Raw genomic sequence first — 18,878 nt, 5'->3', positions numbered from 1 at the left:
TGCCTGTTCCAAGCATTTCTACGATGCTGGCCAGCTGCCGAGAGCACTAGTCAGGGCTGGTGACTGCACATGGCATCAGCCACCACCTACATTAAGCTGAAGTGCTTAGGGTAAGGCAAAATATCTCTGGAAGGGGTTTCCTATTCAGTGCCAGGCCATCTGATAAAAAGAGCAGCTCTTTTTTTCCCAAAAGTCTCAGATGCAGCACTCTGCTTTCTGTGGTCTCTGTCGTCCAAAGCCTGCTGCCTCCCCATGAGGCAGCTGTGGCAGCACTAACAGGAACAGTCTGAGCACCACTGGACACTAGATCTGGCAGGAGTGGCTACTGGCAGCAGTGTTTCTTCAGCATTCTGGGAAGTAAGCTCCAGCTTCCATTTCTCTCTAAGGCTTCTCCTGCTGCATCAGGATGTGATTTAAAAGCCCATTACCTCTTCTCCATCTTCTGCATCTGCAGGCTGAGTGATGTGAAGCTGGCCAGGAGGTCTGTAACCTCATCCACCTGCCATAAGAATACAGGTGGCTGTTAGGCACGGAAATGCAGTTGTGCAGCTGAACCACCACCACAGAAGAAACTCCTGTGCAGCAGGGACCACTCTTCCACCAGGACTGCCAGTAATACCCGTGCTGAGCTTATACTAGGACAGGATTCCTTTGGTCCCACGATCTGCAGAAGGGCTCCCATCCTCATGATCAAACAAGTCCTAACCTAAGGCAATGGGAGCTCTTCCCCATTCCTCAGGAGGTCAATGCTTGACCTCCTCATGCAATTTAACTAGTCCTTAACATAGAAGCATGTTGCTGCATTACCCAGAACTCAACAAGGGTATCAAGGCTGTTTCCTCTAAGCCTGTTTCTAAGGGACAATCTTTTGTAGGAAAAAACCAAACAGGCCCTGCAACCCTGTGTGGCTGTGCTGATCCTGGCCTTAAAACGCTGATCTGACCTTCAGTTTCTCTGCTAAGCTGCGAGGCACAGCGATGCTTTCTGCATTTTGAATTCCAACCAAAAGGAGTACACAAGTCATCACATAATGCGTCCAATGTGAGCAAGAACATTTCCATAAACATGTCTTCCGTGTTACCTTGCTCATGTAGCTGCATTGTCCTAAACACTGAAGTCACAACCCAAGCAAATCTCAGTAGTTCAAAGCTGCCTACCTGCTCCTTTGTACTAGTCATCTGTAACCTGGAGCAGAGGTCATCCAGCTGTTCCTTTTGCTCATGCCTCCCCAGGCGGTCCAGGTATTCCCGCAACATCTGGATAATCTGAAACCAACAGGCAAAAGAGGCAAACATCAGACAGCTGCAGCAGGCTGGGATGGTTTTACAGGAAAAAAATAAATTGCAGTTAAATTGCCTTGACGCTGCAGTATGTGGCAGAGTATGTAACCCATACAGAAGAACAAATGCAAAGCAACTGAGGAGCACTAATGACAGCATCAGAGCTGTGAGTCAGTGAGTCACCAGACGTGTTGATCAGCCACAGATGGGACTAGTCGTGAGCACTGTGCCTGGTTTAAGAACAGGGAAAACAGGCCCAACTGAAGAAGCATAAAGTCTTGCCCTGAAAAGCACCAGGCTTTTCCTTATGGCTAGCTAGCTTCTCTCACTGTGAGAAGCAAGGACTTCCCACCCCATCTGGATCTGCTTGTGCGCTAAGGATGAAAGTCCTTGTGGCTCCTATATGACTTTTGAAGTGAGACCCACACCTCATGCATCTGTGATGCAGACCTGTGACTGCTTTAATGTTCCATGACTCCACATATCGGAGCAGGACAGACTGTGCTAGGAAAGCAAAGTCCCTGAATGTGTGCGCCCTATCTGCAGCCCCCTGCTGTGATCACTCTCCTGCCACAAGACATCTGTCTTACATGGTAGCTGAAGGAAAGAAAGTGTTCCATACAGCCTGAGAATTAAGACATTCAATACATCCTTGGCCTACCAGAGCCAAGAGAGGTCCTGCAAAAATTCAGAGTAGTGGTTAAGAAAAAGGAAGAACCCTGAAAACAGATGGAAAAAGTTAAATTCTCCCCAGAGCAGCTAAGAGCCTAAAGGCAAGTATTTAAACAAAGAGTGAAGGAGACTGCACCACCTTACCACAGCATGGAACTGTTTCTTTTACCTGTTTAACTTCAAGGCGTACAGCCTCCAGACTGTGGGAGATTCCTTCCTGCAGGATATTTAGCTTTGATTTAGCAAGGTGCAGCGGTGTTCTGCCAGCTCGATCCAAGGCATCAACTCTGGCCCCTGCAAGATGCATCAGCAAAGACAGAAAGTGTCAGAAAGACTCAGAGTCCATGGGGAGTCATCAACAGAGGTGGGGCAGGAAAGGGACAGGCTGTAATTGTGATAGAGGAAATGTTACCTCCGCGCAGCAGTGTGGTGATGACAGGAACGTGGTTCGTGCAGGCAGCTGGGGAGGGAAAACACAGGACACACAACTCAGAGGTACTAGCAAACAACAAAGGAGTTTCTGCTCAAGTGTGGAGCTTGCTGCTTCCCAAATGGCTCTTTGCCATGGGAAAGACAAATAGCCCAACTGCTACGGGTAACCTCACACTCAAGCCTGAGTACCCTCTCTGGAACAGATCTCACACTCTTGGGGCTGGCAGAGGGAGTGAAAATGATCTTCTCAAATTCTGACCCTTAAACCTTCTACGATTCTATGAAACCTTCATGAGGAGTGAAGCTAATGAAATGCAAAGAGTCCCTCCTAGGTCCTTAAGGCTGGGGTGCATACTGTGATGCACAGGAAAGAGGAACGTGAAGAGGAAAGAAACAGCAAGGTGGTGTTCACTTCACCTCTCTGCATGCAAAGCTCATCTATGTGGCACTTACCCAAGTGTAAGGGGGTATTTCCCAGGCCATCTCTCTGGTTTGGGTCAGCCCCATGGTCCAGAAGCAGTTGCACTGGAAACAAGCAAAGAGAGCCACATCAGTCCCTTCCCTTTGCCCCGCAGGTCAGATCCACACGGGCTGCAGGCACACAGAGCAGCCACCAGGCTGCCTTACGGGTGCTTCTGCTCAGCTCCTCAGCTTCATCCCAGAGATAGGGGACAGAGGTTTGTGCAGCAATGCAGAAGGACCCAGTACAAAGTCAGGCAGTACCGCTACCCCTGGAACTCTTTAGGGGAAGAACTGGCACTAATGACATCTTTCCTTCTGCACCAGTACAATCCTAAAGCTGTGAGCTCTGGCTCCCCCTTCAGCAGGGGGACATGGCAAGCCCTGAAGCCAGAGTTCAGCTGGCAACTTTGCCACAAAACTCATGGAAAACAATAGGCTCTGTCATGTGCTGGATCAAAATAAAGAGCATCCTTCAAAATCTCTGCCACAGAGAGGCTGGAACACAGAACTCCCCCTCCTCCTCACTCACCAATATGATCGTTGCCATTGCAGGAGGCAAAGTGCAGGGCTGTCCGGCCTTTGTCATCCGCAGCACAGGGGTCAGCTCCATCCTCCAAGAGTTGCTGCACTGACAGTGCCAAAGAGAAGAAAGCAGTTAAGCTGAAGGTGCACCAGATCAGAAAGGGAGAATGCCATCTGCTCTTCTGTGGGCAAATAATGCACTCTACCAGCTGCCAAGTCAACTGGACTTGAACCAGCTCCAGCCAGCACCTTGGCTCAGCAGAACCAGCCCTGGCAGCGTACCCTCCACCCTCTGGAAGTACTTAGCTGTAATGACTAAGGGTCCATAGAATCACAGAACGGTTTGGGTTGGAAGGGACCTTAAAGATCATTTAGTTCCAACCCCCTGCCACCCAGCCAAATTTTCAAGCTTCAAGGATAATCAGCAGCAAAAGCCTACAGAAAAGTATACAAGCATAGCAAGGATGTGAAGCTAACTCTCTCAGCCTGTAGTTGGTTGACCCTTAAACCTTTGTGAGGAGTGAAGCTACTGAAATGATGGAGAGGGACTCTTCATCAGGGACTGTAGCAATAGGCCAAGGGGTAATGGTTTAAACTAAAACAGAGGAAGTTCAGGTTAGATATAAGGAAGAAGTTCTCTATTGTGAGGGTGGTGAGGCACTGGAACAGGTTGCCCAAAGAACTGGTAAATGCTCCATCTCTGGTAGTGCTCAAGGCCAGGTTGGATAGAGCCTTGGGTGACATGGTCTAGTGTAAGGCACCCCTGCCTATGGCAGGGGGGGTGGAACTTAAGGTCCTTTCCAACTCTAACCGTTCTACGATTCTGTGACATGCAAAGAGTCCCTCCTAAGTCCTTTAAGCTTGGGATGCATACTGTGATGCACAGGAGAGAGGAAGGATGTGGAGGAAAGAAACAGCAAGGCAGTGTTCACCTCACCTCTCTGCATGCAATGCTTATCTCTGTGGTATCATTAGGCACTTGCTAGGCTAGACTTAGCATCCTGTGCTTACTATCCCTGCAGGAGCTTTCTCCATAAACTTCCATGGTCATTTTCTGCATCTGTGTAAACTTTTCACATCAACATGGACCCATGGCGAGAACTTTCACGGTGTAGCCACATGCAGTGAGAAAAAAACACCTCTTCACATGTTTTGGATATGCCCCTTGCTAGATTAATCCCAAACTCCTCGGTTTTGCCATACTACTGTGTGGCTACTGATGGGGAAGCAGACAGGTGAGTGCATCAACCTGCCAGCGGCAGTGCAAATAATACTCTTAGGAGGCCATGTCTTGAAGTGAGACAGTGAACTCAAGGAGCCATATCATCTACTCACACTTGTTCCCCCTGCTTTTGCACCCAGCTACTTCTTCAATGCCAGCACTGGCAATCCTTGTAACCAGAACTACCTTCTGTTCTCAGGTAAGAAGGAAAAACCTATTCACACAGAAAGACAGAGAAACTCGTACGACTCTCCAGCATTGTACAAATGACTCTTCAGCATATGTACAAATATAGCAAAAGCAAAGAGAACAGTAAAGGCTGAAAAGATCACGGACACAAAAGTAGCATCTATAGCAGTGTGTGAAAGGGCAACTGTAAGGCCTAGTACTCTAGTTCTTTGGAGTACTCCTCATACATCAGTGTGTAAAATAAAGCTCACTTTGTAGCTTTTAACAACACTGACAGATTTACTGTTTTGAGATCTTTAACAGCATATCCTGCAACACTCAAGACCAACCGGTACTGGAGACAAGAAACTGGATAGCTCAGACCACTGCAAGTCAACACTCACCTCAGCTTCCAGAGATCAAATTATAGTTACATTTGAATTTCTTCTGTACACCTACTGCTTTAGGTGTGGTAGAGAAGGGAAAGGAACACCTGAAAATATGGATTTTTGATATTCCAGAAGAAAGACCAGTGAGAACCTTTAATGGGGGATGCTTTACCTAGTCCTTCCCTGAAGCCAGCAGCAAATGACATAATCTTTCCTACCCAGTGCCTCTACAGGAAACAGCATGGATTTTTATTTGTTGATGAAGCATAAATTCGTCATCAGACACTTCCTCAAGTTGCAGAGTACAGAAAATGCAGTAGGATTGTAAACAGGGGAACCTGTGTATCAAATACAGCTGCAAAACTCTAAAATCGATTGAAACCAAGACTTGTACAAAGCCTGATCCTTTAATTCTTCCACTTGACTTAGTGACTGCAGCTAAGCTTTTCTGTACTGACAGCTCACAGGTGAAATTTATCCATCAGTTCACAAAACAAAGTGTATCGTGGAGCCAAAGGGTGAACCACACCAAACAAACTCTTGTTCTGATATATTGGGAGTTTCTAAATGTCAGACTGGCTTCCTGTTTTGCTCACAGAATGGTCTGATGAACAGTTACGTCAGCACAACTCAAAGGACAGTATAGTCTGAGGAGGGACAATAAAGGGCCCATAATATACACCAATATTGCTGCTAGACACTTCATATCAAACCCCACCTAATCTACAGTACAGAGAGGTAAAGGGACTCTCAGACATGCCACAACCCTTCCCTGAAGTCACTGTGAGAGGCAGAATCCAGCACTGGTCCTGGTTCTGATCTACTGGGTCCCACTGTTTCATCACACAGAGCATGGCTTAGATAATCCCAACTTTTCCACCTTACCAAAACACTACTCTCTTGCTGCTTACAAGTAAAAGTTACACAGCAAAAAAAGCTGGAACGGTGTAGTGCTGATTTAGCTTGAGGCAGTTGAAAACTGCCTACGCTATGAACCTGTGAAAAAAATGACTACTATAACCAGCCTCATTCTGCTCAGAGAGCAAAACAAGGCTCCAGAAAAGCAGTTGCTAGATTTGCAACATCCCAAGCACCACGTCCACAAACTATCCACAATCTCATCCTTTCCTAAAATGAAGTTCGTTGACAGAACTCCCTTCAAGAAAAGGGTCCCAAGTAGGACGGGCAGAATTCTTACCTGTGTCCAAGTCATTGCTATTGGCAGCTTCACGCAACCTTTTCAGAGCTAGAGAGAAAAGAAAGAAAGAAATTACTGGAAAGCGCGGAGGAAAACTGCGCACTTTCCTACTGAAACAACCCACTTCAGCTTTGGTGCAGGGTCCAAACCACACTGGTACTGTCTCGGCTCACAGAAGGGGAAGTAGAAGATCCAAGATGCCAGGTAAGAAGCGCTCTCCTTGCCTTCTCCTGACCGGTGCTCTCCCCTGGCAAGCGCAAGGGAGCCTTCCCAAGCCGCCCGCCGAGCAGATCCGACCTCCTTCTGGAGGCCCCTCACACGGGGAAGCCGAAGCTCTACCGGCTCCCCAAACCGGAGGCTCTCCACCCCGCTGAGGCCTGGGCGGCCGAAGGAAGCGCCGTCCCCGGAAAGGGTGCTGCCGTGTCCCCTTACTCACCGTGGGTCTCCTTGCCCGTAGGCCCCAGCCAGCGGTGGAGACGGGCGGCCCTGCGCAGGCGGCGGGCCGAGATCTTGCCCGTGGGCTCCTCCCGCTGCCACAGGACGTGCAGGTAACCGAGGGGAGCGCCCGCCGCTGGCCCCAGCGTCAACCCGGCCCCCGGCGCCGGCTCCGACGCCTGCTCCGGCTCCTGCTCCAGCCCCGCATCGGGCTCGGCTGCGGCCCCACCGCCCCCCTCCATCCCCTCACGGGCCGGACCGGGCCGCTGCTCCTCGTTGGTCCCGTGTTGCTGCCCGGAGGCCTTTCGGTGCCGCGCCGCGCCGCCGCCATGGCCTACCCGGGGGAGGACTACGACAACGATGTGCGAGTCGGGGGTCTCGGGGCGGCGGGAGGGGACCGGGGTGACTGTGTCCGTGCTGGCGTGGTGATTAGCTGCTGCCGTCTCTCCACAGGCCGCCTACGATCCCTACGCCTACTCCAACGACTATGATATGCACACGGGTGAGTGCGGTGGCCCATGCGTGCCCCGAGCCTGCTGGGCCTGTAGGCCTCGGCCGCCTGCCTCACTGCGTCTCTCCTTTCTCTCAGGAGACCCGAAGCAGGACCTGGCCTACGAGCGCCAGTACGAGCAGCAGACCTACCAGGTGATCCCCGAAGTGATCAAGAACTTCATTCAATACTTTCACAAGACAGTGTCGGATCTCATCGACCAGAAGGTGTACGAGCTCCAGGCCAGCCGTGTGTCCAGTGATGTTATTGACCAGAAGGTATACGAGATCCAGGACATCTATGAGAACAGGTACAAAGGAGGAATCACTGTTTTAAACTGTGGTGAAAATGCACACTGCTTTTAAAAACGGAAGGCTGACTACTGCCTGTGGTGTTTGGGCTTTCTCTAAAATAAGTGTGAGGTTTGATTTGATTACTGGAAGAAAAAAACCCAAACTCTCAATATTTCCACACCATTAAGCTAACATAAGTGAGTTGTGACTTGTCTGAAGGAAAATCCCAGTCCTGTGCCTAGTGCATGTGGAGGCAGCAAAAGTGACCCCAGTAGTGCTAGTTAGGCAGTTTGCAAAAAGCCATGAGGTGGTGTCTGTTCCCTGCATATACTCCCTCCTGCTTGTAGCTGTGTCACCTTAACGTAAAGGGAGTATGAAGGTAACACACACAACCGTTCCATACTTCAGGGATAAATTGAAGACTTTAATTGCTTAGTTTGTGATTCTCATTCTTTGACTCAACACTGTACTTACTAGAAGGAGGTGGAGCTCCACTTTCTTGTCGAAGTCCTCTGTATGGTGATCTCTAATTCCAGCACTATTATACTGAGAAAGGGTTTATAATGCCATAAGTGTGTCTTATCTTTCAGCTGGACAAAGCTGACGGAAAGGTTTTTTAAGAATACCCCATGGCCAGAGGCTGAGGCCATTGCCCCTCAGGTCGGAAATGGTAAGTCTTTGGTTCTCTTTTTCTTGTCAGATAAAGAAGGAACTAAATAGCTTGTTAAATTAGTGAGCAGGTGTCTAGTGTTGCTGCTGCCCGAGTTGCTCATCTTTGTTCACTCTGGCAACTCCTCCAGCAGGTGCCTGGCAAGAAGTCAAACTTCCTTTATTACTGTGGCAGGAGGAGCACCACTGGTGTATCCAAGAGATCCAGTTGCCTGGGCCTTGTGGCTTGCTAATGTCTTGTTCTGTCATCTTTTTTCCAGATGCTGTTTTCCTCATCCTATACAAGGAGCTGTATTATAGGCACATCTATGCCAAAGTCAGCGTGAGTGTTTGTCCTGTGTCTCCCTGTTGGTTGCATGCTGTGTTTTCTGTGCCACTGAACTTGCCAGTTCTTGCTGCCACTGTAGCATCAGTGGTTCTGTGGTCTTTGCAATGCAGGATTGAAGGGATTTATGAGATCTAAGTCAGGTTGCAGTTAAGAAAGCTTAAAATTCTTGCCTTTTTTTTTTTGTAGTAACTAGTTGCTGAAAAGCAAGAAAGGCTTGACTGTCTTTCTGAGGTTCATTAGCTGTCTCCTCAAGCTTGTTTATGGTGACTGTGCAGGTTTCCCTGGCAGCCTGTATGAATCAGAAGACCTGATCTGAGTTTTCAGGAGGCTATTGCATAGAAGTTTGTTACTGTAGTGCTTAGTGAGTTAGGGAAGAAGGAGGCGTTGGGGGTAATTAAATTTTCTTTCTGATAGAGCTGTAATTGCCAAGACCTATAGATCAGTTGGTTTTGTGTGTTTCTTTGTGGCTTTTTGTTCTCCAAATTAGCAGGTGGGTGAGAGAGTGTTACAAGAAGAAGGTGCATTATTTGTGATTAAAAAACCCATATGGGGTCAGAGTGCTTTGTGGAGAGGGACACAGGCACCATAAGGGATACAGGAGAAGGAAATGGAAAGAATAATGCTCTATAAAACAAAACAACCCCAACTTTTTTTTTTCTTCTTAAGCTAATTCGAAGTCAGTGGGAAAATCACAGTTGGTTTTGGTCCTTTAAAGAAGGAAGCTGAAGAGGGGCATCACTTTCGAGTAAATAGCTGCAGTTTTGGTGTGGACCAGAGGGGGGAGAAATGAGCCCTTTAAAAAGGTTGCTGTATTAACGCAGGTCGGGCTTTAACAGGAGAGACTGGTTTCTCAGGCTGCCTTTGAGTTGCCTCCAGGTGAAATAAGAAAGATCATTCTAAGAAGAGAGTGATTCCCTATTGTGTTTGCTGGTCTTTCAGAACATTTAGAAATACTGTCTACAAGTAGTATTGTTGGTTCAGAAAGGCTTCTCAGGAGGGGAGAAGGGAGGAAAGCTGTTGAAGGTAGTGGGAAGCTCTTCAGTCTGGACAGCAGAGAGGAGGACAAGGAGGGTTAAGGCATCCTATTCACAGGAGGTTTGATTGCTTGGTTGCCCTGTACATGAAAAACCAGCCCTATTCTGTGGGACAATAGTGATACAATGTCAGGTCTTCTGGGTGGTGCTGGTGGGTGTCCTAGTTGAATATTGTCTCTAACATTTCTGAAATAGACCCTATACTGCCCTGACTATTGACTGTCCTTCATATTCTGTTGCCCATAAACTTCCTCCTGCCTTGCTTGAAACTAAGCAGACTGTGCTGACTTCTCATTGCAGGGGGGACCTACACTGGAGCAGAGATTTGAATCCTATTACAACTATTGCAATCTCTTCAACTACATCCTCAGTGAGTTGCTGCAGTTCCTTTCTGTTTTGAAGCAGGTACAGCTGGCGAGGGGTAGAACTGCAATGTTTAAAGACCCGAGAGGGAGAAGTAGTCTACAAGCTTTCCATGTGTTTGAGTTTTTGTTCACTGAAGAGCACTTTACATCCATGCATTTAAACCCACAAAAAGCATAAATATTTTCCAGTGCTTTCTGAAATACTGTAAAAAGTAAAACTTGTTTAGCTTTATGCCTTGCTGAGAGCTATTTCACCTGTCTTTTTATTAAAAAGCAAAATGAAGCTGTAAGCTAGAGAAAACTTGCAGTGTTTCACAATTGGTTACTGTTGTTGACTCCCCTTGGAACAAATCTTAGTGTTTGTGACTCCCTTCCAGACTTCTTGTGGAGAAACATCAGTTGAGGTAAAACCCTACAGCCTGTGTGCAGTTTCTGAATATCACTGCTACTCAGCCATCACACTCTAGAGGTTAACCCCATACATGCTCTTATTCTTTAAAAGGGAAGGAGTTGAGGTAGCCAAAGCTGCATATCACTGCCCTTCTGGAAGTTTCATTCATCTGATGCTGCATCTTCCATTTCAGGGCAATTGTGTTCTTTCAGTTATCTGTTCCTTCAGTTCTACCACTGTTCTTGCTCAAGAGATTAAGCCTCTCTTAAGGCTTAATTCTTCTGCATTCTTCTGCAGATGCTGATGGCCCTGCTCCTCTGGAACTGCCTAACCAGTGGCTCTGGGATATCATCGATGAATTCATATACCAGGTATATGACTATGAGACTGGGCCATTTTGTGGTGGCATTGCCTCTGTGAGGCGCTATTTTTCATCTTGTCCCTCTGTGATTTTCATAGCTTGGGTACCATTGCAGGTCAAAAAACTTTGATGAGCATTGTTATTCCTGGGTCACCAGGTAGATAAAATAGTTGTAAACGTACAGATTTTTAAGTTACAGGGAGGTTTTAGGGAAGTCCTGGACTTCTGTTGATATTTCTGTTTCAGTTGCTGCTTAGTGGATTTTTCTTAAACTAACCTTCATTTCTTCCTGATTTGTGCAAAGCAGCCTGACTGAAGGCTGCTATAATCACAAAAACCTTCTGAAGATACTTGTTCAAACTCATGTGTTCTTTGGTTTTACTTTAGTTTTGCGTTTCCTAGTCAGTAGGGCCTTTATGCTTCCACTGAAAGACTGCTGACCTGATTTGAAATAATCTGTGGTCCAAGATCTTGATGTCAGAAAATAATTTTCCACCTACTGTTCTGAGTGCAGCAATACAGATCTCAAATGCTGTTGGTTCTCCTCTATAGATTCCTTTCTCTGTAACTTTTTACTGTAGAGCTGCCTGGAATTCCTTAACCGTTGCAGCCTTGCCAAGCTTGAGGATGAAAAACAATGTGTGCATATATAGAAGCAGATGTGTGTGTGTGTGCAGATACATCTTACGACTTGTTTTTTCTCTTTGCTACCTGTTCAGACAGCAAATCCTTCTCGGGTTCATTCTGTCTTCTGGCCTTTTCCCTATACACTGTATAATTTTTTCCCTAAGTGCTTCAAAGTTAGTATTATTTCCCATTTTGGTTGCCAGGTGATCTCAGATGAAACTTCTGCAGCTTATTGTAGTGCATTTGTGCGATCAACTTGTAAGCTTAGTGCACTTATCGGAACATCTCCAAAATAGCTTTTCATCATTGAATCTCTGCTTTTTCCTGTAGTTCCAGTCTTTCAGCCAGTACCGCTGCAAGACAGCCAAGAAGTCTGAAGAGGAAATTGATTTTCTTCGTTCCAACCCCAAGATCTGGAACGTCCACAGTGTCCTTAATGTGCTGCACTCTCTGGTAGACAAATCCAACATCAACCGACAACTGGAGGTCTATACTAGTGGAGGTGAGCTAGCTGCGGGTTGCCAGGCAAGACCTCTGTCTGTGCTGCTTTTATTTCGCTTTTGATTTTATTTGGAGCACCTCCCATACGAAGACAGGCTGAGAAAGTTGGAGCTGTTCAGCTTGGAGAAGAGAAGCTGCATGGAGACCTCATAGCAGCGTTTCAGTATCGGAAGGGATGCCTGCAAGGATGCTGGAGAGGGGCTCTTCATCAGGGACTGGAGTGATAAGATAAGGGATGATGGGTTCAAACTTAAACAGAAGCAGCTCAGGTTAGATATTAGGAAGAAGTTCTTTATTGTGAGGGTAGTAAGGCACTTTAACATCTTGCCCAAAGAACTGGTAAATGCTCCATCCCTGGCAGTGTTCAAGGCCAGGTTGGGCAGAGCCTTGGGTGACATGGTCTATTATGAGGCATCCCTGCCCATGGCATGGTGTTGGAATTAGATAATATTACGTTTTTTCTGCCAACCCAGACCATTCTGATTCTGTGATTACACCTGAGGTCTTGCTCCCTTTGCCTGTAAACATAGACATGTTAGAATGGGAGTTGGCTTCCTTGGAAGAAGGCATCATGGTTCCTTTTCTCCCTAGGTGACCCTGAAAGTGTGGCTGGTGAATATGGTCGCCACTCTCTTTACAAGATGCTGGGCTATTTCAGCCTGGTTGGGCTCCTGCGTCTGCACTCTCTGCTGGGGGATTACTACCAAGCAATCAAGGTTCTGGAGAACATCGAGCTCAACAAGAAGGTAAAGCAGTGTGTTTTAAATCCTCTGTTTTGGTTTTCTAAATGCCTCTGTTCAGGCATGCTGGTGAAAGATTGCCATAATGAATCATCCAGCTGAGGAGTTGTTTGTAGCTGTTGTTGTTGTCAGGAGTTTGTAGTTGAACACAGCTAGAGCTTTGGCATTAAATGAAGCCATATGATAATGCCTATGATAAAGCACAAATGCCTAGTTTTTTAGGTTTGCTGTGTTGTGCAAGTCAGTAGTGTTGCAGGGAATATTATTTGAAGTGTAAGTGGTAGCTGGCTGAGCATAGCACTCCTACCCTCATCAGTGGCTTATTGTATTTTTGACTCCTGTTCTCACTGTGCCCCCTCCCATCATGCATGTTTTTGCCCTAGAATTGGGTGCTGTGTTTGGTAATAGTGGCAAAAAAAGTCCAGCTGCAACACAGGCTTGGCCAAAGGCTTGGCACAGATCTGTGTATGTGCTGTCTGGCACAGGACGTAGAGTGAAACAGGGGAAAAGGGAACTGAGCAAAGCAGTGTTAGGCACAGTGCAGGAGTCCTCTGCTTGCAGGAAGCTGAAACTGGAAAACATAGGAAATGGGATGATCTAATAAAAAGTGAGGAAACTGCTGCAGGGATGGGTGGGAGGTGAGGTATCCTGAATTAACCCTCTCCTTCCTATATTTGGGATGGGAGTGAAAGCAGAGGTGGCTGGTTTCTGGGTAGTGAGCAGTTTGTATCAAAGGTGGTTGTCTTCTCTCTAACATAGCATGTTCATCCTTCCTTCTCAGAGCATGTATTCCCGGGTGCCTGAATGCCAAGTAACCACATATTACTATGTGGGCTTTGCGTACCTGATGATGCGACGTTACCAGGATGCCATCCGTGTCTTTGCTAACATTCTCCTCTACATCCAGAGGACCAAGAGCATGTTTCAGAGGACAACCTACAAGTATGAGATGGTAAGAGGTAGAATAGGTCTAGACTTCCCAAACAAAAAAGCTGCTTTCTTCTTTCCTGCCTCTTCTGTCACTTGATAACTTACATCAGCCTTATTTCCCTGGACTATGCTGGTGATGGTGCCTGGGGAACCTTTGAACTGCTTTGCCATGTGCAATATTTTCTCTTAGCTGCATTACTAGTTCCTTTGGTTGTTCACCATACAGTTGTTCTGGTTCCATCTGCACCCTCCCTCTAGGCAGTGTTGTTAATGAGTATCATTGACAATAATATTCTTGTTGATGCTGCTTCAGCCTCAGTCCTGTTCTAGTCCAGTCCTGCATTTCAGATTACAGCCACTCATATGTATTTCCATTGTCAGTCAGTCATTCACAGACTGTTTTACATCAGCATAGCTGAAACAAAGCTTCTTTTTCTTTCAACCTAAGCTGTCTCTGGTGCCTGTTTTACCCCTTGCTGCTGCTGTCTCCTTTTCACCCTTATGATTCATTTCATTTTGTATAGCCAAATCCTGCCATTCTCAGTTCAAAAATTTCATGTCTGTTTCAGCCACAGAGCTGTCCATTTCATCCCACACTCAGAGAAACCTTCCTTCTCAGTCTTTTCTTCACTGGTTTCTCTGATGCCTCCCTTGCCAGGAGATGGTTGTTAAACTCTGCCTTCCCTTCCCCTGTGCCTTTCCTTCCCTTCTGCGCTTTTTCACACCAAAGCAAACATTCTTCTGGCCATCCAGGTTATGTATGGCTCTGGGTACATTCACTCTATCCAGCCTTCTTTTTCATTGATAAGAGCATTGATATGGCATTCATCTGTCTGCTTTGCCCAAAGGCATTGCTTCTTTATGCTGACCCCCTTGATCATTAGGACTATTGGTGGTCTGGGTGAAGGGTCTGTCTCTGAAAAAAAGGTCTATTTCTATCTCCCAGCTCCCTCTGGCACTGTAAAGCCTGACCACATTGATAACTAACAGGCTCTCCTCTCTATCTCAGATCAACAAGCAGAACGAGCAGATGCATGCACTGCTGGCCATCGCCCTCACCATGTACCCCATGCGTATAGATGAGAGCATCCACCTGCAGCTGCGAGAGAAATACGGCGATAAGATGCTGCGCATGCAGAAGGGTGATGCACAAGTCTATGAGGAGCTCTTCAGTTATGCCTGCCCCAAGTTCCTCTCCCCTGTGGTACCCAATTACGACAATGTGCACCCTAACTACCACAAGGAGCCCTTTCTGCAGCAGCTCAAGGTCTTTGCTGATGAGGTTCAGCAGCAGGCCCAGCTCTCTACCATTCGTAGCTTCCTCAAGCTCTACACCACCATGCCTGTGGCGAAGCTGGCTGGCTTCTTAGACCTTACAGAACAGGAGTTTCGTATCCAACTGCTTGTCTTCAAGCATAAGATGAAGAACCTCGTATGGACCAGTGGCATATCTGCTCTGGATGGGGAGTTCCAGTCTGCCTCTGAGGTTGACTTCTATATTGACAAGGTTGGTATCTGCCCCTTGCTGACTAGGAAATACCTTTACCTGGGAAATTCTGGAAGTGGCAGCACCCAGTTTTGCTCCTGTCTGTGGGAAACATCCCTTCCTTTTTTGCCATGTGAAGGGCTTGGCTGCCCACAGTGAATTCATAGCCATGCTTAATAGGAGTGTCAGTAGATGACCAGTGATGGGATGTCACAGGCACCTTTGGTAGTCATTGTACCCAGAAAACAAAGGTTCCAAATTTCTTCCCGAGGACAGAGGGAACTGTTTGTCAGTGTTCTCAGGAGGTGACATTTGGGTCAAGTTTTGCAGTCCTCCTGACCTCATGCTGTTCCCTTCTCAGGACATGATCCATATTGCGGACACAAAGGTTGCTCGACGCTATGGGGACTTCTTCATCCGCCAGATCCACAAGTTTGAGGAGGTGAGGCCTGAGCAGGAATGCTGTGTAGGAGGAGTGGGGTGAGCGTTGGAAGTGTTGGGCTGTGCAGCCCCTGGAGGAGCCACACTTGTGTGACACAGCTGCATGATGCCTTGCTGGAGTGAGCCCCAGCTCTGCAAAGCACTGGCAAAGGCAGGTGGTTTCAGCAGCAGCTGCTGGCCTGTGAAGAGTGGTTTTGTGTGAGAAGTGCTCCTTTGAGCCACAGGAGGGGTTTGCTGTCCAAGGGCATTGACTTTGTTATCCCCAGAAGACCGTGGTGTTCCTATCAGTAACATAACTAAGTTTGTATCCCTACCTTCTTAACTATGGCTCTAGAAAGTGGCCTCAAAGATTTCTGGAGCACTGATGACTTCAGTGTTGTGCTCAGCCAGGAGGTGACGTTCTGTCACTGCTCCACAATCCTGACAGAACCTGCTGCACACTGGAAACGTAGCAGCAAAAAACCTGAGATGTGGGGACTTAAGCAATACAGGGTTGCGATACCACTGCTACAAGTTTGTATCCTTTTTTCTCCCCACATCCTTCTCTGCTGTTGTGGAGAAGAGAAGGCAGTTTTAGTGCTTCCCTGTCTGCTTTGCACACTGCCTTCACTTGCACGAGAGTGTTTTGTCAGTGAGTTGGGGAGGAGGGAGTAGAGGCATTGGATAAAGGCTGGTGAGGGGAACAGTAGTGTATAACAATGACTGTGTATTTTTCTGACCTTTGCTTTCTCTAATTCCAGCTGAATCGAACCCTGAAGAAGATGGGCCAGAGACCGTAGAACTTCTGTGCATACAGTGATTGGGCTGAGCAGAGAAGTGGGTGGGAGAGATTTTTGTCTCTGTGGCAAGAGAGAGGAGCTCAGGGTTCTGGCATTTCTGGAATCTCCTGTGACTGAAGGTTTTTTGTACTTAAATAAGCAGGATCATTTGGCTCAAGTTACCCTATAAAGGACAAGACATCTAATAAATGAGTGGAATTTTCTTGGTGAGCATTCAGTATCTGATGTACTCATCTATTTTTCCTCCATGGAAGAATATAATTGCATTTGGAGATGCAGGCAACTGCTGTTCGTATGTGCTGTCTTTGGTCCATGCTGTTGCAGGTAGCAGTGGGGAGATGGCTTTCCATGCTCAGAAAGGCACTGTGCGCAGCAAAGAGGGGAGGGCTCAGTACTGATTAACAGGGACAAAATGAGCTGTTCTGCAGTGTTTCCACAGGATATAGAAAGAGATACAAGCTATCGTTGTATCTTTTAGCTCTTGCACCACACCTGGACTAAACCCTAGGTTACATTTTTGCCTTCCCACCCTTTTTTAGTTGCTATGAAATAGAAATGCTCCAAAGTGGATTGACATGGTTTTAGAGGAAGGGGGAGGATTTTTGTAAACATTAAACCAATATTAACTTTGGTCATTTAATGAGATTTCCTTGCTGGAGGTTGTGTTTTGTTTTAGCACAAGTGATGCCCCAGTCCTGGCCCTTAATTTAATGGAGTTCATCCTCTCTAGAAAACTCCCTGAGGGTGTTTCATTTATTAAACCCCTTTAAATGCTAATTTTCCCAGCTCTCCAGCCACTTTGGAGTCTTCAAGGCAAACTTGCAGTGTCTTGAAATAGAAAACTAGCCCAAGAAAGGGGAATCAAGGACCTGTAAATACTGGGGAAGAGAATGCAAAGAATGAGTTGCATCTCATCTGCCCTCCACACCCTCTCTCCCCTCTCCTTTTGCTAGCTTTAAATAATTTGGTGTTTGAGTGGTAGAAACAGGTGTGAGAGGAAAACCTGTGTGTGTAATAGGACAGCTACACAAAGTGTGCTTCACACACACCATCTGCCTCTTTGTACCTCTCTCATTCCTTTCCACTGAGAGAGGGATCCTGGCAGGCTCGTTTGGCTTCATATGTGATTCTGTTTAGAAATCAGGAATAATTAGCCTTTGTTGGATTATATGCCATGCCTGAATGAGGGTCAAGTTTCTAGTGCCCTAGATACAGCTCAAAAGTAAACTGTTTCCTTCCCATCACAAAGTCGAGTAACTCAGGCTGGCAGGGTACAAGCAGTGCAGAGTGAGATTAAATGAGCAGCTCCTGCTGGCCTTCTGGCTGCTGCTGTTACTGTTGTGCCTGCTAAGGTTTTACTGCTTCCAGTTCTGAAGGGTTTGAGGCAAACATTTCATTAAGAAATTAAAAGACTAAGACTCCACTGCATTGCACAGGAGCTGGGCTCATAGCAAGCAAATCCGCTCCTTTTTATTTTTAGGGCTGGCACTTGCTTGTGTGTATTTATCAACAATGAGCATAGCTGTCAACAGCAACTCTCCTACTTTCTTGTTATCGAAAGCCTAAATCTTCCCCAGAGCATGTGCTCAGCTACATGTGATATACAACAGGAAAACTGCTGGCAGGGCAGGATCTCTGTGATCAGTTCTAGTTCACAGCATATAGGAAAGGAATCCAGTATGTTACTGGGATTTAGTCTGTTTTTAATCTATGATTGACATGTTGGAATTACAGACTTCTAATGCATATATGTATCATCTTAAAACACTCCAGCGGTTACAGGCTGCTCCCACCTATGTGAATATGCTGCTGCTTGTGTTTGTGTCTGCCAGAGCTTCTTCCAGAGGATGCAGAGACCATCTGCCGGTCTGCCTGTCTCCATGCCTTGTCTGAGGGACTGTTGAAGGTTAACGGAGCGAGGCTGGCACTTGGTGGAACGGAGCCAGGAGGAGCTTGCAGCTCCCTCGTGGAGCAGAAAGATGGGCTCTGCGAGCTGTGGTGCCTGGCACTGCTTGAAGCTCAAGGAGTGCAGGGTGTTCAGTAGCATCAATAGAGCCCCATCACTGCTGGGCAGGCATGCTGCAGCCTTGCTGCAGCAGTAGGGTTTGGTTAGTGGAAACGTTCTCAGGAGGTTCTGGTCAAAACAGTTTTTATCAGAGGGAACCACAGCACAGGGTTATCTGCTCTGTGTCTGACCTATAGTTGTGAAGGGGGTGAGTGTGATTATGTACCCTGGAAAAGACAGTGAAGAAAACATCCCTGATCCAGCTCTCCCTTAAGATACATCAGGAAGATGCTGTCAGGCAGGTCTGGGGGACGCTGAGCAGCCAGCTTGGTCATTACAAACCCAAGACAATGCTTCATTTCCTTTTTCCCTACATAGTAGTTTTTCTTATGATTTACACCACAGCTTATTTTGGGCACTGAAGGGGGAGGCTGCGGAAGCCATTCAGACAGAATTTGTTTTTCCCTGGTTAAAGCTCTGGGGCCATGGGGCAATAGGGCAATAGAGGAAGGGGAGTGCTAAGTGTGAGGTCTGACTGGAGAAGGAATACACATCCCATTAAAAATGAATAAATGCAGAAAGGGCACTCTTGCTGACTTGGCGCTGGCAGCAGTAAGCTCAACACCAGTGTGACGGATTGGTCTTTCAGAGGTAGCCA

At 47.0% G+C, this 18,878-nt stretch overlaps 2 protein-coding genes across 4 annotated transcripts; one reads left to right on the top strand and one right to left on the bottom strand.

The window, feature by feature from the left end:
• Nucleotides 1–374: 374 nt before the first annotated feature.
• ANKRD54 (ankyrin repeat domain 54) lies at nt 375–7,044 on the bottom strand. The gene is made up of 8 exons (XM_062620569.1): nt 6,782–7,044; nt 6,346–6,393; nt 3,376–3,474; nt 2,838–2,909; nt 2,365–2,412; nt 2,122–2,246; nt 1,158–1,265; nt 375–499 (listed from the first exon to the last, which is right to left on the bottom strand). The coding sequence occupies exons 1-8, from the start codon at nt 7,020–7,022 to the stop codon at nt 425–427; spliced, it is 816 nt and encodes a 271-aa protein (XP_062476553.1). The 5' UTR covers nt 7,023–7,044; the 3' UTR covers nt 375–424.
• Nucleotides 7,045–7,051: 7 nt separating this feature from the next.
• Nucleotides 7,052–16,428, top strand: EIF3L (eukaryotic translation initiation factor 3 subunit L). Of its 3 annotated transcripts, none has more exons than XM_062620568.1 (14): nt 7,052–7,142; nt 7,234–7,282; nt 7,370–7,580; nt 8,154–8,233; nt 8,493–8,554; nt 9,895–9,964; nt 10,648–10,721; nt 11,669–11,840; nt 12,431–12,585; nt 13,361–13,531; nt 14,519–15,016; nt 15,357–15,437; nt 16,177–16,252; nt 16,358–16,428. In XM_062620568.1, the coding sequence occupies exons 1-13, from the start codon at nt 7,110–7,112 to the stop codon at nt 16,213–16,215; spliced, it is 1,695 nt and encodes a 564-aa protein (XP_062476552.1). In that variant the 5' UTR covers nt 7,052–7,109; the 3' UTR covers nt 16,216–16,252; nt 16,358–16,428. The 3 variants fall into 3 exon arrangements, with proteins under 3 accessions (XP_062476552.1, XP_062476550.1, XP_062476549.1); XM_062620566.1 differs by having other exon boundaries at nt 16,355–16,428; XM_062620565.1 differs by having other exon boundaries at nt 16,177–16,428.
• The last annotated feature ends 2,450 nt before the right edge of the window (nt 16,429–18,878 follow it).

This window comes from Pezoporus occidentalis, unplaced genomic scaffold, assembly GCF_034315485.1.
Source record: "Pezoporus occidentalis ecotype Australia unplaced genomic scaffold, CSIRO_AGI_Poc_V1 ctg221, whole genome shotgun sequence".
Lineage (NCBI taxonomy): Eukaryota > Metazoa > Chordata > Aves > Psittaciformes > Psittacidae > Pezoporus > Pezoporus occidentalis.
The sequence above is the reverse complement of the archived record's forward strand: the minus strand, read 5'-3'. Positions and strand labels throughout refer to the sequence as shown.

Coding starts and splice junctions, on each gene's coding strand:
- ANKRD54 (XM_062620569.1), bottom strand. CDS start 7,022: ATGGAGGGGGGCGGTGGGGCCGCAGCCGAGCCCGATGCGGGGCTGGAG. Junction 3,475..6,345: donor TAGCAATGACTTGGACACAG/GTAAGAATTCTG, acceptor TGGCACTGTCAG/TGCAGCAACTCTTGGAGGAT. Junction 2,247..2,364: donor CACCACACTGCTGCGCGGAG/GTAACATTTCCT, acceptor TGCATCTTGCAG/GGGCCAGAGTTGATGCCTTG.
- EIF3L (XM_062620568.1), top strand. CDS start 7,110: ATGGCCTACCCGGGGGAGGACTACGACAACGAT. Junction 9,965..10,647: donor TCTCTTCAACTACATCCTCA/GTGAGTTGCTGC, acceptor ATTCTTCTGCAG/ATGCTGATGGCCCTGCTCCT. Junction 10,722..11,668: donor TCGATGAATTCATATACCAG/GTATATGACTAT, acceptor TTTTTCCTGTAG/TTCCAGTCTTTCAGCCAGTA.